This window comes from Octopus bimaculoides, chromosome 15 (genome assembly GCF_046866305.1).
Source record: "Octopus bimaculoides isolate indiv1 chromosome 15, ASM4686630v1, whole genome shotgun sequence".
Classification (NCBI taxonomy): Eukaryota; Metazoa; Mollusca; class Cephalopoda; order Octopoda; family Octopodidae; genus Octopus; species Octopus bimaculoides.
In genome coordinates this window covers 48,220,345-48,247,844 of record NC_142942.1, presented here as the reverse complement: position 1 = coordinate 48,247,844, position 27,500 = coordinate 48,220,345, and the positions used below count along the sequence as shown (strand labels likewise).

Sequence of the window (27,500 nt, the reverse complement as noted above, 5' to 3'; positions counted from 1 at the left end):
CACCAGTCCTCAGTCAAATCGTCCAACCCATGCTAGCATGGAAAGCGGACGTTAAACGATGATGATGATGATGATGATATATATATATATATATACTTGCCTACATCCATAAACCTTCTCTGACACCACCATCATATGTATGTGCAAATTATTATTATTATTATTATTATTATTATTATTATTATTATTATTATTATTATTATTATTATTTTTCCCTTATTATCTATTATCCAGGAGTCTAGTATCATATTGAATGCTTTTCAATAATCAACCCATGTTTAGGTTTGTGTGTCTTTGCTTGACACTCCTGATAATCAGAGTGTGTTCATTACCAGAGCAGCTGTCTGGCTTCTGTGCTAGTGGCCTGTAAATAGCACCATTTGAGCGTAATTGTTACCAGCGTTGCCTTCTAGCACTTGTGCTGGTGGCATGTTAGAAAAACATTCGAGCGAGATCGTTGCCAGTGCCGCTGGACTGGCTCCTGTGCAGGTGGCATGTAAAAAACACCTTTTTGAGCATGACCGTTGCCAGTACTGTGTGACTGGCCCTCGTGCCGGTGGTACGTAAAAGCACCCACTACATTCTCGGAGTGGTTGGCGTTAGGAAGGGCATCCAGCTGTAGAAACTCTGCCAGATCAGATTGGAGCCTGGTGCAGCCAACTGGCTTGCTAGTCCTCAGTCAAGTCGTCCAACCCATGCTAGCATGGAAAGCGGACGTTAAACGATGATGACGATGATGATGGTGATGATATATATGTATTATATATATATATATATATATAATAATATTATTAGGGACAAAATCCAAAATTACAGGTAAAAAACTCAATTAAAATCAATTTATAAAAAATTAAAATTAAATTGAGCCTTATAGATAAAGTATATATAAAATATATATAGTTTTAGGGAAAATAACCAATTTTCAAGAACTCATCGATGAAAATCCACTATCACATATAGAAAAATTAATAATTAAAAGCACAATAAATGAGTATAATATAAAGTAAAGTAAATATCATAAGATAATATATATATATATATATACACACAATGGGCTTCTTTTAGTTTCCGTCTACCAAATCCACTCACAAGGCTTTGGTCAGCCTGAGGCTATAGTAGAAAACACTTGCCCAAGGTGCCATACAATGGGACTGAACCTAGAACCATGTGGTTGGGAAGCAAGCTTCGTACCACACAGCTATGCCTGCACACACCTGCACAGATATAAGCACCCATCCACACACATGCAAACACACATGTACAGACACACAAACACTGATACACACATGCACATGCACACACATACATACACAAACACATGCAAGCAAAACATACACAAACGTACACACACGCATACAAACACAAGCATATACACACCCAAGCACACACAAACACACATATGTACAACACATACAAACAAGACACACACACACATGCACAAACACACCCAAGCACACACACACACACACACACACAAACACATGTACAACAGATACATACACGCACAAACACACACACACACACACACACATACACAAACACACATACGCACAAACACACATGCACAGAAGCATATATACATGCACAAACACACAAAGACGCATATGTACAACACATACAAACACAAACACATATATATATATACAGACACACACATACACGCATATACAAACACCTACCTACACACACACACACACACACACACACACACACTGCAAGAAGCTAAAGCAATGTGATAATATATGGAATCAGCATTGTTTTCATTTGAATAATGGTAAGTTGTTAGAGAAGATTTGAAGGAATCACTTTTCGCTAAACCTTCATTAATTAATTAAATAAGAAGGAGTATTTAATTGTTTTGTTTTTTAATTTTACTTTATTAACTTTTGGTATTTTTATTATTTTCGTTATTTTCGTTATTTTTGTTATTTTTTTTAATATTATTGTGATTTTTGGAGAGCAACAGAGTGAAATCTTACTTTCACCGGGGTTGCTTTCCACTGTAAGATAAATATATATATGTATGTATGTGTATAAGTGTGTGTGCATGTGTGAGTCTGTGTGTCTGTGTGCATCTGTGTGTGTATATGTCTCTCACTCTCACTCTTTATATATATACATGTACATACACACACACACACACACATACACATACATCCATTGACACATATCTGCTTATATTCAGAAAGATATATATGCATATATATATATATATATATATATATATATATATATATATATATATATATATATATATATATATAATAGATAGAGACACAGACAGATAGATAGATAGATAGATAGATAGATAGATAGATAGATATAGATATACATATGCATATATATATGTATATATTTACATAGAGCATAAAAAAGAGAATATATGTATATATATGCATATTTAAACACATATATGTACATATATATATACATACATATATATATTCCTATACATATACTTACAAACATATGTATTTATATATACATATATATTTATATACATACATATGTATATACACACACACATATATGTGTATATGTGTGTGTGTATAAGTAAATAGATAGAGACAGAGTGAGAGAGAGAGATAGAGATGCATCCATGTGTGGGCATGTCTGTATATATATACATATATATACACACCCATCATATATATAATATATATTAGTACACATGTATACACATACTCATGCAAACATTCATAGTCTACATACAAGCTGCATACATCAATGAGTCCAGTAAGTAGCATTAGCAAAATGGTTGAAATATTTGTCAAGTATTTAAAGTTGAAGTACCTTTGACCGGTCTGCTCCCACAACCAGCCCCACCTGCACCCAGTGCCTTTCTGTTTCACACATCACATGCCTATGCATTGAACCACCATACCCACTAACCTCCCCACTCTCCTGTCTTGATGCCACAGTTTCTCAAGCTTCCCATGGCTAATCTTTTAATTAAGCCTAGAATACTTTCATCAACTTATAATAATTTTCTACTTCGTTCTCTCATTCTCCAGGTGTCATTCACTCTCTCTGATTATTCTCTATTTTTCTCTCTTTGTATACATACATGCGTATACAGATGTATACATATACATACATACACACACACACACACACATATATATATATATATATATATATACATATCATCATCATCATCTTCATCGTTTAATGTCCGCTTTCCATGCTAGCATGGGTTGGACGATTTGACTGAGGACTGGTGAACCAGATGGCTACACCAGGCTCCAATCTGATTTGGCAGAGTTTCTACAGCTGGATGCCCTTCCTAATGCCAACCACTCCGAGAGTGTAGTGGGTGCTTTTACGTGCCACCGGCATGAAGGCCAGTCAGGCGGTACTGGCCTTGTGAGTGGATTTTGTAGATGGAAACCGAAAGAAGCCCATCGTATATATATATATATATATATATATATATATATATATGTATATTCTTGTGTGTCTGTGTTTGTCCCCCTACCATCACTGGACAATCAACATACTCCCATCCCCAAAATTGCTGGCCTAGGGCCAAAATTTGAAATCATCATCATCATCATTGTTATTGTTGTTTCCTAGGAAGAATTTCAACCATGTTTCGTGGTCTGCTACCACAACAGCTCCTTTATAGGATCCAGTTAGCTCAAAACATCATCAGGAGGAACCACGTCCGGTTTCGGCCCCTACTCCTCTACCGTTTTGAAGGGGTTATACATAGAGGGGACAAACAAGGACAGACAAATGGATTAAGTCGATTACATCGACCCCAGTGCATAAATGGTACTTAATTTATCGACCCCGAAAGGATGAAAGGCAAAGTTGACCTCGGCGGAATTTGAACTCAGAACGTTTCTGCCAGCTCACCGCCATCATTGTCATTGTTTCTGTTTACCAAATCCACTCACAAGGCTTTGGTCAGCCCGAGACTATGGTAGAAGGCACTTGCCTAAGGTGCCATGCAGTGGGACTGAACCCGGAACCATGTGGTTAGTAAGCAAGCTACTTACAACACAGCCACTTCTGCACCTATAATTGTTTACCTTTGTGTAGTGAGGCATTTCTCCCTCCATATTTAGAAGAGGTTGTGGGCAAAATAAGATTTTATAGAATCTGAGTAAATCAGAGCTTGCTGTGCCAACGTCATTAGCAGACAAAAATTGTGGTAGTTTAGAGGTTCATTACTGAAGAATCAAACCTGATGATTTCAGTTCCATTCTGTAAACATTTAGCTCATAATTTCACATTTCTAATACCATTTGCAATGACTTTCCAGCATACATTCCGCAACTCTTCTTTTTCTTTCTTCTTTTCTCTATATATCGGAAACTGTTTGCCAAATGTATGACTGTATGAGATCAATATTGCAAATTCAGTTAATTTATCTTTCATCAGACCTTAATATATTCACTGCTAACTAGCGCTGACCAATAGAGTCATGTGATTTCACAACAAAAAAGTAACAAGTGACCAAACTGATGCCAAATGACATTACACACACATACACACACGCACATGCACGCGTGAAAAAATACATCCAAGTACAAACACTCACATACACATGCATACACACGCATTTGTTTGTTTGTCTACTTTCCATCTGTTTTTCCAAGTCAGCATGAGTTAGAGGTATATATATGTGTGTGTGTGTGTGTGTGTGTGATTTTTGGGACTAATAAGTATATGTCAGTTAGTGTGTTGAGCAAAGCATATCCACAGTTTGGGCTACCTGGTGTCATCTACGGCTAGGATATATTTCCTCTGAATCTATGTCAGGAATTCTGCAGTATTTGTTGAGATAATAATTATAAAAATTGATGAAGGAAATGAAAGATTCCTACACACATATATTTATATAAATGTAAGATCCAGAGATCAAAGTGTAGGAAGAAAGTTAACTTCAAGCAATCCTTAGTAAATATATAAAAAAAACTTTCAGGGAGTTGTGAATTTTTCATATCGAAGAATGATAAACTGAAAAAAGTTCTTTTTATATTCAATGGTAGGTGATCAAGGTTGCTGGGTGTTATGGAATGGAGTAGGTAAAATCTGGGCTACATATGTTTCATGGTGAGGTGTATACTGCTGGCTACTTTTCAGGCCAAGGATATCCTTGACCTTAAGAGTAGCTGGCAGCATATGCCTCGTGTGGACTTTTACCACTTCTGAGGTTCTGCCTACCATGAGGCAAATGTAGCACAAATCTTAACTACTTCATTCCGTAACTCTTGTGTGTGTATGTATAGACGCACACACACGAACACACAAACACACATATCAGTTGTAGAAAACATAAATCCGAAAGAAGAAGGACACTCGAAGATGTAGAGCATATTTTTTTTTTTGCACACCCAGCAACCCTGATCACCTACCATTGAATATAAAAAGAACTTTTTTTGAGTTTATCATTCTTTGATATGAAAAATTTCACAACTCATCGTCTCAATAAACCACTATCATCCCTGAAATATTAAGAATAGGGAAGGCCAGTTTATGGGACCGCCTTAGGTTTCCCATCCATAAAGGGTTTAGTTTTATGGCATATCATCAGACCCCAAAACCTGTTGGCCTATTTGAACTCCGAATGTAATGGCAGACAAAATACTGCTAAGCATTTCGATCGGCGTGCTAGCGTTTCTGCCAGCTCACCGCCTTATAGCAGAAACAACTGTCAGCCAATGAAGTTCATAAGATAATCATTTATTCCTTTGTCATTTCTTTTTCTTATTACCACTCTGCACTCAATGTTTTGTTCTGAAGCATATGTATATTGAGTTCTTCAGTTCTACACCAGGTTATTAACCTTGCAACGACTAATAAATGTAAATATATCATGATCATCATCATTTAGCATCTATTGTCCATGCTGGCATGGACTGGATAGTTTGACCAGAGCTGGTTAGCTGGGAAGCTGCACCAAACTCTAGTCTGATTTGGCATGGTTTCTACATCTGGATGCCTTTCCTGATGCTAACAATTTCACAGAGTGTGATCGGTGCTTTTACATGGCTCTGGCTCCACACAAGTGCTTTTCACCACCAGCAGGATTGGTCTTAACACTTCTTCCATGGGGTACAGGTCCTCCTCAGTATGGCCAGGCACCATGTACCTCGGTCCTTTGTCATCTTGTCCAGTACCGCCGGACTGGTCCTCATGCTGGTGACAGGTAAAAAGCACCCACTACACTCTTGGAGTGGTTAGCGTTAGGAAGGGCATCCAGCTGTAGAAACTCTGCCAAATCAGATTGGAGCCTGGTGTAGCCATCTGGTTTACCAGTCCTCCGTCGAATCGTCCAACCCATGCTAGCATGGAAAGCGGACGTTAAACGATGATGATGATGATATATATATATATATATATACATACACACACATACATACATACACACACACACACACACGTATATGTGCATATACATGTTTATGTGCGTATACATATATATAAACCTTAGTCGTAGCAGATATGAGTATTATGCAAACTAACACCCACGCCAGCATGGTCAACAGATGTTAAAATGACGATGATGATGCTGATTATATATATACATACATACATATATATATACATATACATATATATATATATATATATATATATATATATATATATATATATATATGTTTATATATATGTATATATATATATATATATATATATATATATATATATATATATATATATATATATATATATATATGTATGTATATTTATAAACACACACATTTATATATATGCATGTGTGTATGTATGTCTATACATGCATATACATTGAAAAAATATATGAAATATTTTCTTTTTAAATCATATACAAAAAAGCATAACATAAACAAATAACTTTGAACAACAAAACCCTACACATACACACACACATACACACACACGCACACACACACACACACACACACACACACACACACACACACACACACACACACACACACACACACACACAATAAGAATTATAGAGAGAGAGATTATATTGACTGCTGATTGGTTGATTTTTAACGCAACCAATACTAAAAGCAAATTTGGCAAAACAGCCAGATTAGTCTGTTATGAAGAATGGTGAGATAAAAGTAAAGATAAGACCATTTCATGGTATTTCAAAATTTTCACTAGTCTATAATTCACACGTCTTGCAAAAAATGGTTGGATGTTTTTTTTAAACTACCATGTTATATCACAAACGGTCAGATGGTGTAAATTGATATGCAACATGATATCGTAGTATATCCATTGATAAACTTTGATAATTTATTTAAAAGTCATTCATCAAAATTGCTGTTGTTGTTGCTGTTGCATATCTTTCTCTTTCTATCTCTCTCTCTTTCTTTCTCTTCTCCTCTCTCTCACCTGATATATATATATACACATATGCATATATATATATGCACACATATAGGGTGCAGTGGGTAAATTATCGCCATTTTATATTTTTAATTTCACGTATGCGCATTGTTTGTTTTTGATTCTGTTAACTACACAGTATAGTAGGGTCAGTTGGGCACCATCTGTGCGAAAAGCAGCACTATGATGCAATTCACTCAGCCAGAAATTTGGAAATGACATGCTGTACTGCTTGGCCTTCATGTATGCGCGTGTGTGTGATCGTACATTTATTATCATAGATGCATTCAGAGAAAATCACATGACCTTATTTGTGTTGGCGCCAAAGAGGAAATGTGTGCATGTGTGTGTGTGTGTGTATGTGCATGTGTGAATGTGTGTGTGACAGAGAGAAAAGTACACATATCCATGTTAGCATCAATGTGTGCATGTGTGTAAATGTCTGGATGTGTGTGTATATATATATATATATATATATGCGAGGAGGGGATATCCAAAAGTGACAAGAAACGTTCTCTGTGGGACAAGCCCATTGTAAATCAAGTTTCTGTCACAAGAAGACACTTGATGTAACCCTCAGGCATCAGTCTGCCAGCTGGTGTTGTCGGGTGAGGTCGTACTGCCACATGGAATTTCTTTGTTTTGCAGTGATTCTCGCCAATTAGTTTGATTTTTGTGATAGCTGAAATGAAGGAACAATGTGTTTCTGTAAGATTTTGTTTTCTGCAGGGAAAACAGTGACTGAAACAGTTGTCATGCTTCAAACAACTTACAAGGCCACTGCCATGATCAAAGTGGTTTTCAAGCTTTAGGAATGGTCACATGTCGCTTGAAGACCAATCACATTCAGGATGACCGTCGACATCCCGAATGAATGAAAACATCGTGAAAATTCATGATCTGATCTTGGAGGACATTCACTAAACAATTGACAAATTTTATTGATATGACTGGTGTGTCTGGAAGTTCCTGTCAATGAATTTTGGGCAAGGAATTGTGAATAAAAAGAGGTGCATTAAAATTTGTGCCTCACTTGCTTATGGAAGATCTAAACCAGTAACAGCAACTGAATGCATTTCAAGAATTGAAAGAACTGTTGGAAGTTGAACCGAACCTTTTTTTCCGAAGATCATCACTGGTGACAAAAGCTGGAGCAATGGAATTTACAGATGTGGAAGAGATGAAGATTAACAAGAATGGAGGCATTAAAAGACTCGCAAGAGTTCCAGCACAGCTTTGAACAGTGGAAAATGTGCCTGGACCGATATATTCCTTCAAATGGAGAATACTTTGAAGGAGTTAAAATTGCAAACATGTAAAACTAAGTGAATAAAAAAATATTGCAAAATTCTTGTTTCTTTTGGGTAGCCCCTCAATGTATGTAGGTATTTATATATGTAGGTAGATAGATAGATAAATTTATATATATATATACATATATATATATATATATATATATATATATATATATATATATATATATATATATATGACTGGCTTCCATGCAGGTGGAATGTAAAAACACCTTTTGAGCATGGTCGTTGCCAGAACCGCTTGACAGGCCCTCGTGCCAGTGGCACATAAAAGCAACCACTACACTCTTGGAGTGGTTGGTATTAGGAAGGGCATCCAGCTGTAGAAACTTTACCAGACCAGATTGAACCTGGTGCAGCCTCTGGCTCGCCAGCCCTCAGTCAAACTGTCCAACCCATGCCAGCATCGAAAGCGGACGTTAAATGATGATGATGATGATGATGATGATGATGATATATATATATATATATATATATATATATATATATATATATATATATATATATATATATATATATATTCATATATAACGTTGACCACTAACGTGGACATTTAATGTGATAGAAGTAGATCACATCATGTGTCTACTAAGACCTAAATTGTTCTCAAAATGAAATTCAGCGGAATACCAAAGCGTAACTCTCAGGCATGCAAAGTATGCGTTGCATGCTCTGTGATTTTTTTATCCATATCATCGGAAAATTCGATAAAATATTCATTTTTTTTCAAAGAAACTCCGTCCAGGTGTTTTCGAAATATTCTGCCTCCCCTTCCCCCTCTCTCACTGACTCGTTCGTCTGCTTTGAGAAGACCACCTGACACCCCCTCCCCTCTCCCTCTTTGTGTACAATTGTTGCTAGCCTCGTTCCACTTTTTGACCCACTTTTTGAGCAATCCCATAATTCCCGAATTAGCCAGATGAAATGTCGGAATAACATGGCGGTAAGTTTGAATTTTTTTTTATCCAAAACATCTGTTTGCACTATTATATTTTTGGAGTGTTCTGAAAAAAAATATTATCTATACTATATTTCTTATTTCAGAAGTAGCTAATTAATCTTTAATTAATTTTACTAACGTTATTTTTTCGTTTTGTTGAAATTGACTCAGATGCAATTTACTCTTACGCTTACACCTGTATCCTTTACGCTTACACCTGTATTCTTTACGCTTACACCTGTATTATTTACGCTTACACCTGTATTCTTATATAAAAGTAGCCTTTTTCGAAATGAGTGTTATAAACGATATTTTGAGAAATAGTTTTTTCTAAAAGAAACCAACACCGAATTTACCTAATTCACGAGACAATTTCAGGTTTATTTGTATGAAAAGAAAAAATGGTTAACTGGAATTGATACACTTAATAAATTATTCTGTTGGCCTTGTTTACTTTTTTGCTTAGAAAAGAATGTTTAGAATGATAAAGGCTATGATGATTTAAATAATTTACATATGGCTATGCTAAAGCACGAGCGTTCGCAAAGGCATATAAAATCTTTGATAGATCTTGAAATATTCGTGAACTCTTCAATCTGTGCAAGTTGATTTTGACAATTCCGTCTACCACTGCTTCTGTAGAGCGATCGCTTTCTGCATTAAGTAGAATCAAACCATACCAAAGAAATGCGACAGGAGAAAGAAGACTGTCTGGGTTAGCACTAATGTCGATTGAAAAAGATTTATTACAGCAATTGATGAAAAGAGAAGATTTCTATGAAAATATGATAGATATATTTGCCCAGAAAGATCGAAGAATTGAATTAATTTATAAATGAGGTAAATAATATTTTAGAACAGTAAAAAAAACAACTTAATATATTAAAGGGCATATATTTCAGGTTTTGGTTAGTGTTTGTTATAACGTAAGGTTCGACCTTCTTATATCAATATTGTTTCGTAGGAGAAATGGTTCGACTTCTTCGTCACACCTAACCTACATAGGTTTTAGTTTCTGTGCTGCTGGGTGTAGTTTATTTACGGTCGTATATGTCTTGTTTCAATCTCAGAGATGTTGACTTCTGCCACAACAGTTTTTTTTTGGGGGGGGGGGGCTTTTTACAATGTTGAATTTTGGCTGTCTTTCATTGTGTGTGTATTCATGTATATGCGTGTATTTTTAATGTATGTGCGTGAGATGTAGTCTTTTAATATACGGAGTTCAGAAAGTCTGAGAAGTCTGTTTGAGGATCAACAATTTTCCCGGAATTGACAAGTAGCATGATAAAGCACCTGACTTGTCTTCGAGAGCGTAACTATCTAAAACCATGGCCATATAATCTAACTAAATGTGTTCTCTTTATTAAATCATTTCAAATTGATTCAGCTGAACCAATAGGTATAGGGGCTAATGCAGAATCGCACCCCTTTGAAAAACGAAATTTTTTGAAAAAATTTTTTCGGATTCCTACCTTTTACAGAGATTCCGAATATGCAAAAATATTAACAGAATCCAATTTCATCTTTATTCCATTTCACTTATGATTTTTAGACATTTTAAAGGGAGAGTGAGGATGGGAAAGTACTGACGTTTCGAAGAGAGAGAAAGATACAAACAATACACTTATTTCAGGCTCATCTCTACAGAGCCATTTTTTATTCCCTGCTTATTCTAGATCATACGGGGGTGATTGCATATTCAGAATCTCCCACATGTAAATCGTAGGAATACGAAAATTCTTTTACTGAAAAATTGCCAATTGGTGGTGGTGGGGGAGAAATTCATTGCATGCCCAACCCCAGAAGTCACCGCACGCCACTGATATATATATATATATATATATATATATATATATATATATATATATATATATACACACATATATACATATATAAATATAGATATATGTATGTGTATGCATATATGCATGTGTATATATGTATATATATATATATATATATATATATATATATATATATACATGTATATACGTTTGTATATAGGTATGGACAGATTTTTATGTGTATCTGTGTGCATATATGCGTGTGTGCATATGCCTGCCTGTGTGTGTTTGTGAATATGTATAACATTTGTAGTTATAGAATATAACAGGGAAACATCAAAGAAGATAGGAAAACAACTGTACCTTGTTTGATTCCGTTAGTGGGTGCATTGTAATACACACACAGACACACACTACACACACACACACTACACACACAAACACACACACACAACCTCCTTCTCCACACATATACCTCCCCCCTGCTCACACATACATAAACATGCTAATATATACTTGCTCACTTTCTCTCTCTCTCTCTCTCTCTTTGTATCTCTTTCCTCTCTTTCCCTTAACTGTTTTGTTCATCATCATCACACGCACACGCACACACATACTCACATACACACTATAGACACATATATATACATTGGTACGTTATTAAGAATAATGAAGACTTTTATATGCATGCATACATATATGTACATGTGTAACACATTCTCTGTGTATGTGAGTGTATGCATCTGTGCATATATGTGTGTGCATGTGTATGTATACAACAAGAGAGAGAGATGAATATAGAAGAAGTTGACACAGAGCCTTTCATTAATTCATTGATAGATTAATTGATCGATAGATTGACAGATATATGGATAGACAAACAGACAGACAGGAAGGTGTGCAAATGAAAGAAAAGGCAGTAAGGATAAATTTCATAGAAGTTATATTATTTCTGTATATTAACAGTTTGATTCAGAACTGCATATTTTAATGTTTATCAGTATTGTTCTTTTATTCATGTGAAAACATTAAGTTGTGCAGAACAGAATCAAACTGCTGATACAGCTAAAAGCAGAATGAAAAGTATCCATGACAGTACCACATGGAAAGCACCCATCCTGGCATCACATAAAATGCACCAGAGCTGGTGCTACATAGGACGCACCCATGCTGGTGCCGTGTAAAAGCATTGGTGATGTTGCTGCATAAAAAAGCACCCAGTACACTCTGTAAAGTGGTCGGTTTTAGGAAAGGCATCCACTTGTAGAAACCATGCCAAAAACAGACAACTAGATCCTGGTGCAGCCCTCTGGCTTATCAGCTCCTCTCAAACTGTTCAACCCATGCCAGCATTGAAAACAGAATATCAATGATGATGATGATGATAACACTGATGATGATGGTGATGATGAACTTTTCCGTCAAGTTTGGTATTTGAACATTCATTTTTTTTTATCAACTGGATAAACCTACTGATCAAATTATGTTTAAAAATATATGTTCCTTTAATGTAACTGTCAGATAGACTCAATGTGACATCATTCTGTGAAGTATGAACTTGTAAATGACGGCTGATCATGTGTCATATTGCCTGCCATACCCGTATAAAACCGTGAGAAGCTATCAGATAATATGAGTGGAACTCTGTAGACTAGAGCCTTTGAAAAGGCAGAATCCTTCCAGTGGAGAGTTAGTGGGATTTTTAGCAGCTACAGATTGGAGTGTAAGGTGGGAAATGCATGAGTGCATGTTTGCATCTGCTGTGTATAATGTTGGAAATGATATATCTAAGCATAAGAAGCTAACCTTGATATTATGGTGATTAAAGAGTTTATGATATCCACAGCTTCTTGGGAAATAGTTTTTAATTAGCACCTGCAAGCTTTTAGCGATGTTAATGGAAACCTTTAGGTTGAATAGAGGATTAAACCAGATTACTTTTCCCTTTTGAAATCATTCCATGTTAAGGAAAAAGAAGAGAAAGAATAGTGTAAACAAAAGGAGAAGGAGGATGATAAGAAGAAGAAGAAGAAGAAGAGAGGGGAGGAGGATGAGAAAAAGAAGAAAAGCATGAGGAGAAGAAGGATAACAAGAACATCAAAGGTGAAATATATTACTTACGCTTTGTAGCACCAGTGTATGAGAGATGTTATTGATAAAATAACAGTTAGAATCATCAGAATACAAGATATCCACAGCTCCCAATATTTTTCTAACGTAAGGTACCATATTCTCTTCTTTGTGCTGTTGGTGTTCGGTTCTGTTGTAAAGTTAAAATCGCGATCTTCAGTCCTTATTTTGTAAACATATATATCCAATTCTTCGAAGAACAATCCATTCACCACTACTGTGAAATTATGGCCTGGTGGTTCCTGTTGTCCTTTTTCATCCAAAATATCACTTTGAAGTGAGCAATTATTTAAGAAATAGATTTTAGTCCTGAAATTATATACAAAAAAGACAGAATTTAATTTTTGTTTTTTACCAAAGAAAACTGTGTGTTTGGTGTAAATGGACATTCTTGATATTAAGTTTGTTCATTCTATCAGGGTTGACCAGGTACCAAACTCCATTCTCTGACCTACCCATGCATTTTGTATCAAGTACTGCATTTTCTGTGTGGATTGATTTCAAGTAAGGACATTCCAGCTAAGACAACCCATATTTTTTATATCAAGTGCAAGATTTTTTCAATGCGAGGCATGTTTTTAAGTCAAAAAAAAGCATAATTTAAGGTTGACATGGCTACTGTTTCTAAATTGTTGAACACACCATGTTCAGTGTTCACTGAATTGTGTAACCTTATTTGTTCTTTGGATAGTTCGTTTGCTTTGTTTTGAGAACTGCACTTTTACTTAGCATCATATTTTTACAGGAAGGAAAGAAAGAATAACACTAAAAGCACAAAAGATTATATTCTTTTACTTGTTGTAGTTATTTGACTGTGGCCATGTTGGAGCACCGCCTTTGAAGGGTTTTTATCAAACAAGTTGACCCAAGAACTTAAAAATTTTTTTTAAAGACTACTACTCATTCTATCACTCTGTTTTGCCTAACCACTAAGTTACAGGGACATAAACACAGAAATACCCTTTGTCAAGCAGTGATGGAGAAAAAACACAGACACAAAGACACACATACAAATGTATACATTGTGTATATATATATATATAAATATAAATATAGTGGGATTCTTTCAGTTTCTGTCTACCAAATCCACTCTCAAGGCTTTGGTCAGCCTGACGCTATAGTAGAAGACACTTGTCCAAGGTGTGACACAGTGGGAGTGAACCTGGAAATATGTATGTGTGTGCATGCGTGTATGTATATGTGTGTGTGTGCGTGTGTGTATGTATACATGTAAAGAGCAGGGAGCTGGCAGAATTGTTAGCATGCTGGGTGAAATACTAAACAATATTTCATCTGCCGTTACGTTCTGAGTTCAAATTCCGCCAAGGTCGACTTTACCTTACATCTTTTTGGGGTCAATTAAATAAGTACCAGTTATGCACTCGACTTAATCCCTTTGTCTATCTTTGTTTGTCCCCCTCTATGTTTAGCCCCCATTGGGCAATTGGGCAATAAAGAAATATATATATGTAAAGCTTCTAACAATGCAGAAATGACAGTTGAGAAACCTTTATATTTTTTGGCTGCGAAGGCCTATCTTCTGAAGGGCACAGTCAAAGAAATGTGTGTCTACATAGGTTCTGTCATTTGGATAGCCAGATGGACAGTGACCCTGTTTTTGTCCAGTGCTTGTGCAAGTATCAGCTGCAATAGTCCCTTATCCCTGAACTTAGAAATTTCCCTGGAATAGAAAAAAATTCCCTTTCTTGATAAACAGGCTAGTGTTGGCAACTGGAAGAGCATCCAGCTGGAGAAGTACAACCTCAAATAGTTCCACTATCAAAGTCATGCTTGCTCAGAAAATCAGATATTACAAAAATGAATGAAAAATTAATTCACAAACCTTGATTTTTGAGTCTGGTTGATTCCTTCAGGATTGAACTGTTGACCTCGAAGGAACTGGCTCATTTTAATGTGGTATGATATGAGGTAATAGTCTACAGGAAATTTTTGTGCTTCACTCACTGTATAGTCAATGGAGATGTTAAACTGAACAACATCCTGCAAAAAATGAAAAAAAAGATGAAATAATAATAATAATAAACACATAATCAATAATAAAAATGGGTGGTGCCACTAAAAACACTCAGTCCATGCCATGCTGTAAAGTGGTGGCACTAGGAAGGACATCCAGCCATATAAACCATGGCAAACCAGTCGGGTGCCAGATGTAGCCCCTGGCTTGTTGGTCCCTGTCAAACCATCCAACCCATACAAGTATGGAAAACGGACGTTAGATGATGATGATGAGGAGGGGGAGGAGGGTATGTACGTCACTGGCGATGCCCCAGCATGGCCACAGCCACAGGGCTGAAACATAAAAAAATAAAAGAATATAATTTTGGTACAAGGCCAAAGGGGAAACGGTAAGTTGATTAGATCAACCCCAGTGCATAACTGGTACTTATTTTATCAACCCTGAAAGGATGAAAAGCAAAGTCGACCTCATCGGGACATGAACTCGTAACAACGGATGAAATGCGACACACACACACACACACATGTATATATATATATATATATACACACACACATATATATATATATATTGAGCCACCTACACTTTTCTCTGCAAAATAGGGATAGTTTATTCTGTTCAGGCTATATTATTAGCATTATTCTGCGATTGAGAATTTAAAAATCACTTCTTTAACTTTCTAAAAGACATCTCAACGCTTCTAAAAGCAAACATCGTTTGTTTATTTACGTTTATCGTAATTTGAATTTAGATAGGGATAAATTTTCCGGGCAGGTACTGCTTGAATGTAGGTCCAGGCAAATGGCATTGACTTGTAAGGATCGTTTAGGATTACTTAGAGTAATCCCACTGTAATTCATCCAATGGATAAATCCTGTGTTCATTCCACAAGATTATCAGAATTTTACTGAGTGTATATCCAAAACAATTACAATGAAAATGAAAATTAATACATCTCGTACTTTTTTACTTCTACAGCTGTAAAACTGATAGTAGAAATAAAAGATATGCAAATGCATTAATCTCCATATTCCTTGTAATTGCTCTTATATATCATCATCATTATCATCATCATCATTATCTTCATCATCATCATCATCATCATCATTATCTTCATCATCATCATCATCATCAGCATCATTATCTTCATCATCATCATCATCATCATCATCATCGTTTAATGTCTGTTTTCCATGCCGGCATGGGTTGGACGGTTTGACTGAGGTCTGGAAAGCCAGTGGGCTGCACCAGGCTCCAATCTGATCGGGCAATGTTTCTACAGCTGGATGCCCTGCCTAACACCTACCACTCTGAGAGTGTAGTGGGTACTCTTTATGTGCCACTGGAACAGGAACCAGTTAGGTGGCACTGGCGTCGGCCACATTTGGATGGTGCTTTTTATGTGCCACCAACATATATATATATATATATATGTGTGTGTGTGTGTATATATATATATATATATATATATATATATATATATATATATATACACACATACATATATGTGCATACCTACATATATATGTATATATACAGGCATATATGGGTACAGGATGCCAAAAAATGTGAACAAAAGGAAAAACGACAACATAAAAAACAAAAATGTGGAAAACGTACATTTTTAGAACAGTGAAAGAAATATATATATATATATATATATATATATATATATATATATATATATATATATATATATATATGTATATATACTTACACACACACACACACACATATATATATATATATATATATATATATATATACATATACATGCATGTATATATATATCTATCAAATCTATAATCTCTCACTCGCTCTCTCTCTCACGCACTATATATATATATATATATATATATATATATATATATTTATATATAATATATATATATATATATTCATTTTATACATACATGCACATACATATATATGTATGTGTGTATGCGCATGCATGTGTGTGTTACAGAACTGTACTCGTTTATCAAATGATTTAATCCAAGCGAGAATGTTTAAGCTGAAAGAGTTAAAACATGGCAGTGGATGTTTTTTTTTTAATCATTTTAAACACACGAAGACTCTTGTATTAATTCTCCATTCATTTCTTGAGATGTCAGCATTTTTGCTCGTCGTCATCATTGTCATTGGCATAACATCATCATCATCATCATCATCATCATCATCATCATCATCTCCGCTATTGCTATTTACATCATCATCATCATCATCATGTCACCATGGTCATCATCACCATCATCATCACCATCATCATCAGCTGTGGTGGTTGTGGTGGTGGTGTTGGTGGAAGTAATTTTAGTAGTAGTAGTAGTAGTAGTAGTAGTAGTAGTGGTGGTGGTGGTGGCTGTGGTAGTGGTGGTAGTAGTAGCTATGGTGGTGGTATTGGTAGTGGTGTTAGTAGTAGTAATAGTAGTAGTAGTAGTAGCAGCAGTAGTTATGGTGGTGGTGGTAGTAGTGGTGTTAGTAGTAGTAGCAGCAGTGGTGGTGGTGGTTGTTTTTGTGGTGGTAGTAGTAGCTGTGGTGGTGGTGGTGTTAGTGGTGTTAGTAGTAGTAATAGTAGTAGTAGTAGTAGTAGTAGTAGTAGTAGTAGTAGTAGTAGTAGCAGTAGTTGTGGTGGTGGTAGTAGTAGTGGTGTTAGTAGTAGTAGTAGTAGTAGTAATGTCGGTAATTTGTGTGGCTTGGTGCTCACAGTCCCTGTTCACCAAATATTTTATTCCAAGACTGAAGAAGACGAAGAAACAAACGATCAATAAGAATACGAAGACTAAGTGATATCACTTTCTGAACCATTCTTCTTTGCGTGAAAGCTATAGTACAGTGGTACGCTACTAACACACATGTAGACTAGAGGTGCTCTTCCGTTGTTCATAGAACAGTTGCACACTACTAATCATGCATATTAGTGTGGTATGCTGGTAATTTGCATACACATAGAATGGCTGTCCTCTTCTAATGGGTTGTAGAACAACAGCAGACTTCTGCTGGGACGTAGAGCAGTGTTACAACTGGTATTCGGCATATAGATTCTCCTTCTGGATGGACGGGTGGGCCAATCCGTCACAGGGTTACATGTTTTTGCCAGCTGAATGGACTGGTGCAATGTGAAACGAAGTGTCTTGTGCTCAAAAACACAACGCATCGACCAGTCCAGTCCGGGAATTGAAATCACAATCTAATGATCATGAGTCCATTATCCTAACCACTAAGCCATACACCTCCAATATATATATATGTGGGGGAGTGAGAGGGAGTGTACTATATGACTGGCTCCTGTGCAGGTGGCATGTAAAAAGCACCATTCAAGGGTGGTGGTTGCCAGTGCTACCTGACTGGCTCCAGTGCTGGTGGCACATAGAAAACACCCACTACACTCTCAGAATGATTGGCATTAGGAAGGGCATCCAGCCGTAGGAACCTTGTCAAGTCAGATTGGTGTCTGGTGCAGCCTCCTGGCTTGCCAGTCCTCAGTTGAACCATCCAACCCATGCCAGTATGGAAAGCGGATGAGTATTTAATATTTTGGACTCAAGGGTATATAACAACATGACAGCCAAAACTGAGGATTTTTAGCAAGACACAACTTTATGTATGGATATGTACCTGATGAGATTCAGACTGCAAAACAGATGCAACACAACATGTTGAACAGAGTCCCACCCAAAGGGGACAGTAGCAGGAGGGGGTCAAAACGACCGTTGTTCAAAATAAAGATTAATACTAAATCCATCTTCTGGTTATTTAAGAGATTACTATCATTATATATATATATATATACACACACATATATATGGTGTTGTATGTGTGAGGGAGAAAGATATATATATATATATATATATATGTGTGAGCTTATATAGTGGTTGGCTCAGATATCTGTATTTGCAAATGGGCAACATAAAAGACGTACAAGATCAGGCAGTCATGAGCTTGATTTTTAATCCATAGTAAAGCATATATATATATTATGGCTGTGGGAAAATATCCCATGGCAGCATGTGGCATTTTAATATATTTACACACATGTACGTTTTTCACATGTGTGCATGTAATTGCGATGATATATATGTATATGTATGTTTGTACATATGTAGATACATACACAAATATACATACATGCATGCATCAGCATATTATCCTCCATTTTCTAATTGTTATATATATATATATATATATATATATATATACACACACACACACATATATATATATATATATATATATATATATATATATATAGGTATGTATATATATATATACATATAGACACACATACATGTATATATATACATATATATATTATATATATAACATATATATACATATATATATATATATGTATGTATGGGTGGATGGATGAGTTGTTTTCTAGATTACATATCCCTGCACACAACCACCCTCATTTCTTGATGTGTTTGTGCGTGGGAATATGCAAGCTAGCAATTTAATTTCAACTATCACTATGTGTACATACATACATACATACATACATATATACATATATACATATATATATATATATATATATATATATATATATATATATATATATATATATATATGTATATGTAAATGTGTATGAACTTGTATATTGCTATTGACAAGTGGCCTCTGATCCAAACCTTACCCATCCTTTACACTGATCAATACAACCTCCCCTTCTCGTTCCTTATCTCTCTCTGTGCATCCACCTTATATCTCTCTCTTGCTCCTAATCCCTCTTCCTTTCTCTCTTTTGCTACTCCCCCACCTCGAAAAGCATTTGGAGAAATCTAATTCCTTATTATTTCTATGCTTTGATGAACTATGGACAAGAAATAAAAATAAATAAATAAAATTCCTCTGTTTTCCAAACTGAGGAATCATTCCAAAATATCAGAAACTCTATAAGAACGTAATAAGAAAAAAAATAATGTTTTTATTTCATATATTTACATATAGGTACACACATATACACTCACACACACACACACACACACACACACACACACATATATATATGAATAAATATAGTAGATATATATATATATGTATATGAATATGTGAGTATATATATATATATATATATATATATATACATATATATATATATATATATATATATATATACACATATATATATATATACATACATATATATACATATATATGTGTAAACATATATGTACATACACATATATATATACTTATACATATACACACATACACACACACATGCATGCATACACATGTGTGCACACACATACACAACACACACACACACACACACGGCCACATTCATATACATGAGGAAAAAAATTTCCTGAATTTCCTCCAGGCTGTAATTTCATCTACAATTGTAATAAAATGTCTCTCTTCGAAATACATTTAATGAATAAGTTACTTGTAATATTATGCTGAAGATTTTTAAAAAGAACGAAATAGTACTAAACACATCCAACTGGATTACCACCAACTGAAAATCATAAGAAATTTGTAATAAATTAAAAAGCAAATTTAAATATGCAAATTCTATGCATTTTCTTTCGTGTATACCTTGCATTTGAAGGCGACACTTACTGCCCTTGTTTTAATAGCAATAACCCAGGAGGTGCCACCTCTGTTCATATATTCTTTTATAAGTTTTAGAACTGTATATATATATATATATATTCTTTTATTCTTTTACTTGTTTCAGTCATTTGACTGCAGCCATACTGGAGCACTGCCTTTAGTTGAACAAATTGACCCCAGGACTTACTCTTTGTAAGCCTAGTACTTATTCTGTTGGTCGATTTTGCCAAACTGCTAAGTTATGGGGATATAAACACACCAACATCGGTTGTCAAGTGATGGAGGGAGGACAAACACAGGCACACACATTTCCGTTTACCAAATCCACTCACAAGAATTTTATCATGGCTGCTGAATAATTGTCACATATTATATTTACATATATATATCTATATATATCATCATCATCGTTTAACGTCCGCTTTCCATGCTAGCATGGGTTGGACGATTTGAATGAGGGCTGGTGAAACCGGATGGCAACACCAGGCTCCAATCTAATTTGGCAGAGTTTCTACAGCTGGATGCCCTTCCTAACGCCAACCACTCAGAGAGTGTAGTGGGTGCTTTTACGTGTCACCATATATAAATATGGATGTCTGTGTATGTATACAAGTTTATATATGCATACTCTATGCATTCATATATATATAGATGTATCTGTGGATAATTGGCGATGTCACGACATCCTTCTGTAGAAACCATTTGTAAGCAGACATAGAACATGGTGGTGCCCTCTGGCTCATCTGTTCTTGTCAAACTATCCAGCCCATGCCGGAATGGAAAAGGGGACATTAAACAATGAAGATGACAATGATGATGATGATGATGATGAGGAGGAGGAGGAGGTGGAGGTGGAGGAAGATGATGATGATGATGTACATACATATACATACATATATGTTAGCTGTGTGAGTGAGTATATATATAAAAATATATATAGATATGTATACAGGTATGTTGCATATATGTATAGTAGTAGTAGGAGTAGTAGTAGCAGCAGCAGCATCAACAGTGAAAGTGATTGACACTTTGTAATTGACATCATCCAAAGTAGTTCATCTTCCACTAATTTCTTGCCACACTACCGTCACACCATCGTGCCGTAGCGCCACCACCATACTGCTGCACCACCACCACCACCACCACCACCATCACCATCACCACCACCGCCGTCCATCGCTACAAACTGTCAAAGAAAAGGCAGAGGGAAGAAAGTTAGCCAGAAAACATTGGTAAGATACAACAAAAAAAAAAAAAAAAAATCCTCGACAACTATAAAAACAGGACACTCGAAGAAGACAATCAGATGAAAAAGAAATGAAAAGTAAAACGAAATAGACCAAATACTTTGACAACAACAACAACAACAACAGCAACAGCAACAAGAACAATATAGCAATGTTTGATTTGCTCTGTACTTGCCAAAAGTGTGTTCAAGGAGAACAGACTGGTGCTACTTGACGATAATTACATTTTTCTGAAATGTTGTAGCAAGCACTGTTGAGCATAGAGTAATTTTCTCTGTGTGCTGGTTAGGTGAGTCTGGTGTGGTGGTCGGGGTAGCGTGAGTTTTTAGATATATATATATATATTCATATATATATATACATATATATATATATACATATATATATATATATATATATATATATATATATATATATATATATATATATATATATATATATATATATATACATATATAAATATGTGAGTGTGCGTATATGTATGTTGTATGTATGTATATGGTGATATCGAATAGTGAGAATGGGTGCTCATCACCGTGTTGGTGCATAGATGTTCTTTATTTGTGGATTTACAATGCTACCGTTGGTTTCATGCCGAGACAAAATTTCTTAGCAATTATCAAACCTGCCACATGAGACTTTGGTACTCGTCTCCAAGATGGCGATGAAGACCAATGCCCCATGTTCAGCAGAGCCTTGATAATTTTATGTACAATAAAACATTACGAACAACCATGCTACATGGCAGTGAAACATGGGCTGTAACTGCTGAGGACATACGTAAGCTCGCAAGGAATGAAGCCAGTATGCTCCGTTGGATGTGTAATGTCAATGTGAATACCCGTCAGAGTGTAAGTATCTTGAGAGAAAAGCTGAACATTAGAAGCATCAGTTGTGGCGTGCAAGAGAGACGATTGCGCTGGTATGGACATGTGGTGAGAATGGAGGAGGATAGCTGCGTGAAAAAGTGCCACACCCTAACAGTTGAGGGAACCCGTGGAAGAGGTAGGCCCAGGAAGACCTGGGCTGAGGTGGTGAGGCAAGACCTTCGTACATTGGGCCTCACCGAGGCGATGACTACGGACCGAGACCTTTGGAAATGGGCTGTGCGTGAGAAGACCCGGCAAGCCAAGTAAGATCGTTGCCAGTGCCCCTGGACTGGTTCTTGTGCGGGTGGCACATGAGATGCACCATTTTGAGCGTGGCCGTTGCCAGTACCGCCTGACTGGCTCCTGTAGGATTTTCGAGCGAGATCGTTGCCAGTGCCCCTGGACTGGCTTGTGCGGGTGGCACATAAAAGACACCATTTCGAGCGTGGCCGTTTTCGTGCGGGTGACACGTAAAAGCACCCACTACACTCTCTGAGTGGTTGGCGTTAGGAAGGGCATCCAGCTGTAGAAACTCTGCCAAATCAGACTGGAGCCTGGTGTTGCCATCCGGTTTCACCAGTCCTCAGTCAAATCGTCCAACCCATGCTAGCATGGAAAGCGGACGTTAAACGATGATGATATATATATATATATATATATATATATATATGTATGTATGTATGTATGTATGTATGTATATATATACACACACACACACACACACAACAGGGAGAAAGAGAGAGAGAATTCAGTCCAGAATAAAACAAAATGATGGTGGTGGCAGTGGTGGCAGTGCTGGTGCTGGGGGTTGCGTTTATTTTAATGGATATTACAGATAAGAGAGCAGTAATGGTATTAACTGTAGATTGTTTATTTAATTCCTTAGTACGACACATCAGATATCATTTATAACATGAACTCAAACATGGAGCAGAGTGCGATATAACGGTGGTGGAGTGTTTGGTGGGGAATTTTGTGGATGGTGGTTGAAGAATGGTTGAGCATTGTTGAGTGGGAGGATACAGTTGAAGTCTGGTAGCTCAATCAATCATTGGCTTACCAATAAATATGTGCAATGTAAAGTGGCAGCGAGCTGGTAGGAATGTTAACACACATATTTCATATTTTCCAACAACAACAGCAACAACATCAAAAAATGCCTTAGGAATGAGAACCCAGGTTCGAAATTTCCCCAAGCCACCTGATGAAGGCTGGAGGATATATCAACCGAAATGTGTTAACAACAAACAAGATGAGGACAAATATCCGTCAAATGTAAACAATTTAAATAATGTATATAATTCCTCATCTCTTAAATATAGAACTGTATAGCCATGGTGTTCCAACAGAGGAAGAATTGTAACGAGTTGGAAGAAACAACGCATGAACATTTTGTTTAATTTGCTACCAATTCTTCCAGTTCACCACCTTAGAAACACACCTTACATATAGCATAAGACACATACATACATAGATGCACACACACACACACACACACAGATGCATATAAATAACAATGTATGCACACAGACACAGAAATGCTCTTATATGTATAGAACCTATATACAGACAGGCATACATAAACTATGAACACAGAAACACATGCTCATAGAGAGAGAGAGAGAGAGAGAGAGTTGTTGGCTTGAATGTACTCTAGGCATGGAAGTATGTCCCATTGACATTGAACTATAAATCTCCGAACATAAAATAGTTGTGTCATGTTACAGTAATCTCTTTATGCTTTCTACATTTAGAGAATTATTAAATTATTAGACGCTTTTCACTCGTACAACAAGCATACAAATGCATTTGTATTGATTTTGCATACATACGTACATATGAACATACAACGAATATATATATATATATATATATATATGTATATATATATATATATATATGTATGTATATATATATATATATATATATATGTATGTATATATATATATATATATATATATATATATATATATATGTATGTATATATATATATATATATATATATATATATATATATATATATATATATATATATATATATAAGAACACACATATATTTACACACGCATATATATATTTATATATACTCACACACATATATACAAAGAGAGATGTGTTGTGTGTATGTATACATATGAATGTATATATGAATATATATATTTATAACTATATTTATCCACCCATCCGTCTATCTATCTATCTATCTATCCATCTATCTGTCTATCTATCTGTCTGTCTATCTATCTATCTATCTATCTATCTGCCTGTCTGCCTATCTATCTGCCTATCTATCTGCCAGTCTGTCTATATCCAAATACATACATGTACACACACACACACACATGTATATTATTATAATAAATGTCAAGCCACCCAACCCATGCCAGCATGGGAAATGGATGTTAAATGATTATGATGATGATGACGATGATGATGATGATTATATACACAGGGTGTGAGGGGTGTTTCAGGATGCTTAATTATTACTCGTTTCAAATCTATTAAAAAGGCTTGTATTCTTTTCAAAACCCACATGGTAGTTAAGGTCCCAGTACAAGAAATGAAAGGCCATATATGGAAGCAGGAGCCACCTCTTTGCCATACCTGCAATCCTAATTTCTACAACATCACCAGTGCAATTCTTGGCCTCTTAATTCCTCCAAGGATAATCTCATGGATTACTACGTATGAAACACAATTGAGAAAAGCACCAACTGTTCAGCCTGCAAAACCAAGGTGGAGCTGCTGGCTAAGATCAAGGAGATGCTTGAAGATCAAGGAGGAGATTCCCAAGGACATAGTGAGGAATGCATGTACCAGGTTCCGGGGCCTTTGTCGTGGGTTTTGTTCAACAATTGCTTTCAATTGTTCATTGTCAAGACTGCATGACTGTCCCCTACCTTCTTCATCTTCAAGGTTCTCATTACCACTACGGAATTTCTGAAACCAACTTCGTACTGTGTAATCACTAGTGGATCCCCTCTCCCAATGCTCTGTTAATATTGGCAGCAGTTTGGAAAGCATTGGGCCCAAGCTTGAACTCATGCAAGAAAAGTAAGCGAAGGTCCTTTTTTCGTCATGTTCATAATTAAGGGTACCTATGCTTCAAGAATGTCTTCTGTCTGAAATAAGTAGAAAATTATTAAAGAGCATACATCAATTATTAAGTGTGTTGAAATTCACCTAAAATATAATTAAAATACTATGATACAACCGCGTTTCAAATCACAATACTTAGAGCAGCCATTATTTTCGGAACAACCTAATATATATGTATGCATGCATGCATGCATGTATGTGTGTATGTATGTAACAGAATCAAAATTATAAGTAAATTAGATTAAGTTTAATTTATGAAATAAAAGCAGTTGTTTTGAAGTTGCTGTAGGAAGTGGTTTATATTTGTGGTGATAAGTCGGGGGTGATGTGCTAGGTGCCAGTGAGGTGGCAGCCCAAGAAACTTTGGGAACCACAACTCTAGAGGATTCTGCTTGATTTTCTTAGATACTTTTATTGTGGGAGGAGATATTGTTTTCTCTTTTCCTTTTATGCAAACTGTCAAATATAGCCTGAACGTACTGTCATTAAACACACACGGTGAGTATATAATTTCTAAATAATTGAAATATGATTTTATAATTTTAAAATGTAGACACATCATCCAGGCATACATGTATAAATACATATGTATATATAGAAATATATATATATATATATATATATATATATATATATATATATATATATATATGTATATATATATATACAGACATTTATATCTACCTATCTATCTATCTATCTATCTATCTGCCTGTCTGTCTGTCTGTCTATCTATCTCTCTTTCTGTCTGTCAGTCTCTCTCTAAATATATATATTTATGTATATACTGGTTATTGTTCATATTACATGTGTATATATATATATATATATATATATATATATATATATATATATATACACACACATATATATGTATCTATGTATATGTGTATGTATATATATATATATATATATATATATATATATATATATATATACATATATATATATGTATGTATATATGTGTATGTGTGTGTGCAGATGTGCTTGAGTGGGTATGTGTCCACACACAGTAGAGAAATTAGCAAATAAGAAAATAAAAAGACAAAACGCAAAAAAAAAAGAGAATAAAACAAGAAAAACAACAACTAAATATCATAATATTCATCCGGGGACAATTGCACAGCAATTCACTAATTGACTGATTCGGAGCTTACCAACCAATAAAACAGAATATATGGACGTATGTGTGTGTGTATGGTGTGTGTGTGTATGGTGTGTGTGTGTGTACGCATAT

General features: G+C 35.6%; 1 protein-coding gene across 1 annotated transcript in view; it reads right to left on the bottom strand.

Annotated features, from left to right (window-relative positions):
• LOC128249537 (uncharacterized) overlaps positions 1-27,500 on the bottom strand; it is an 82,537-nt gene that overhangs the window by 10,388 nt on the left and 44,649 nt on the right. The window contains exons 4-5 of the mRNA XM_089363990.1: positions 15,352-15,509; positions 13,500-13,817 (exon numbers count right to left, since the gene is read on the bottom strand). Coding sequence (XP_089220116.1) covers positions 13,500-13,817; positions 15,352-15,509 — 476 coding nt within the window. The remainder of the gene's footprint in view (positions 1-13,499; positions 13,818-15,351; positions 15,510-27,500) is intronic.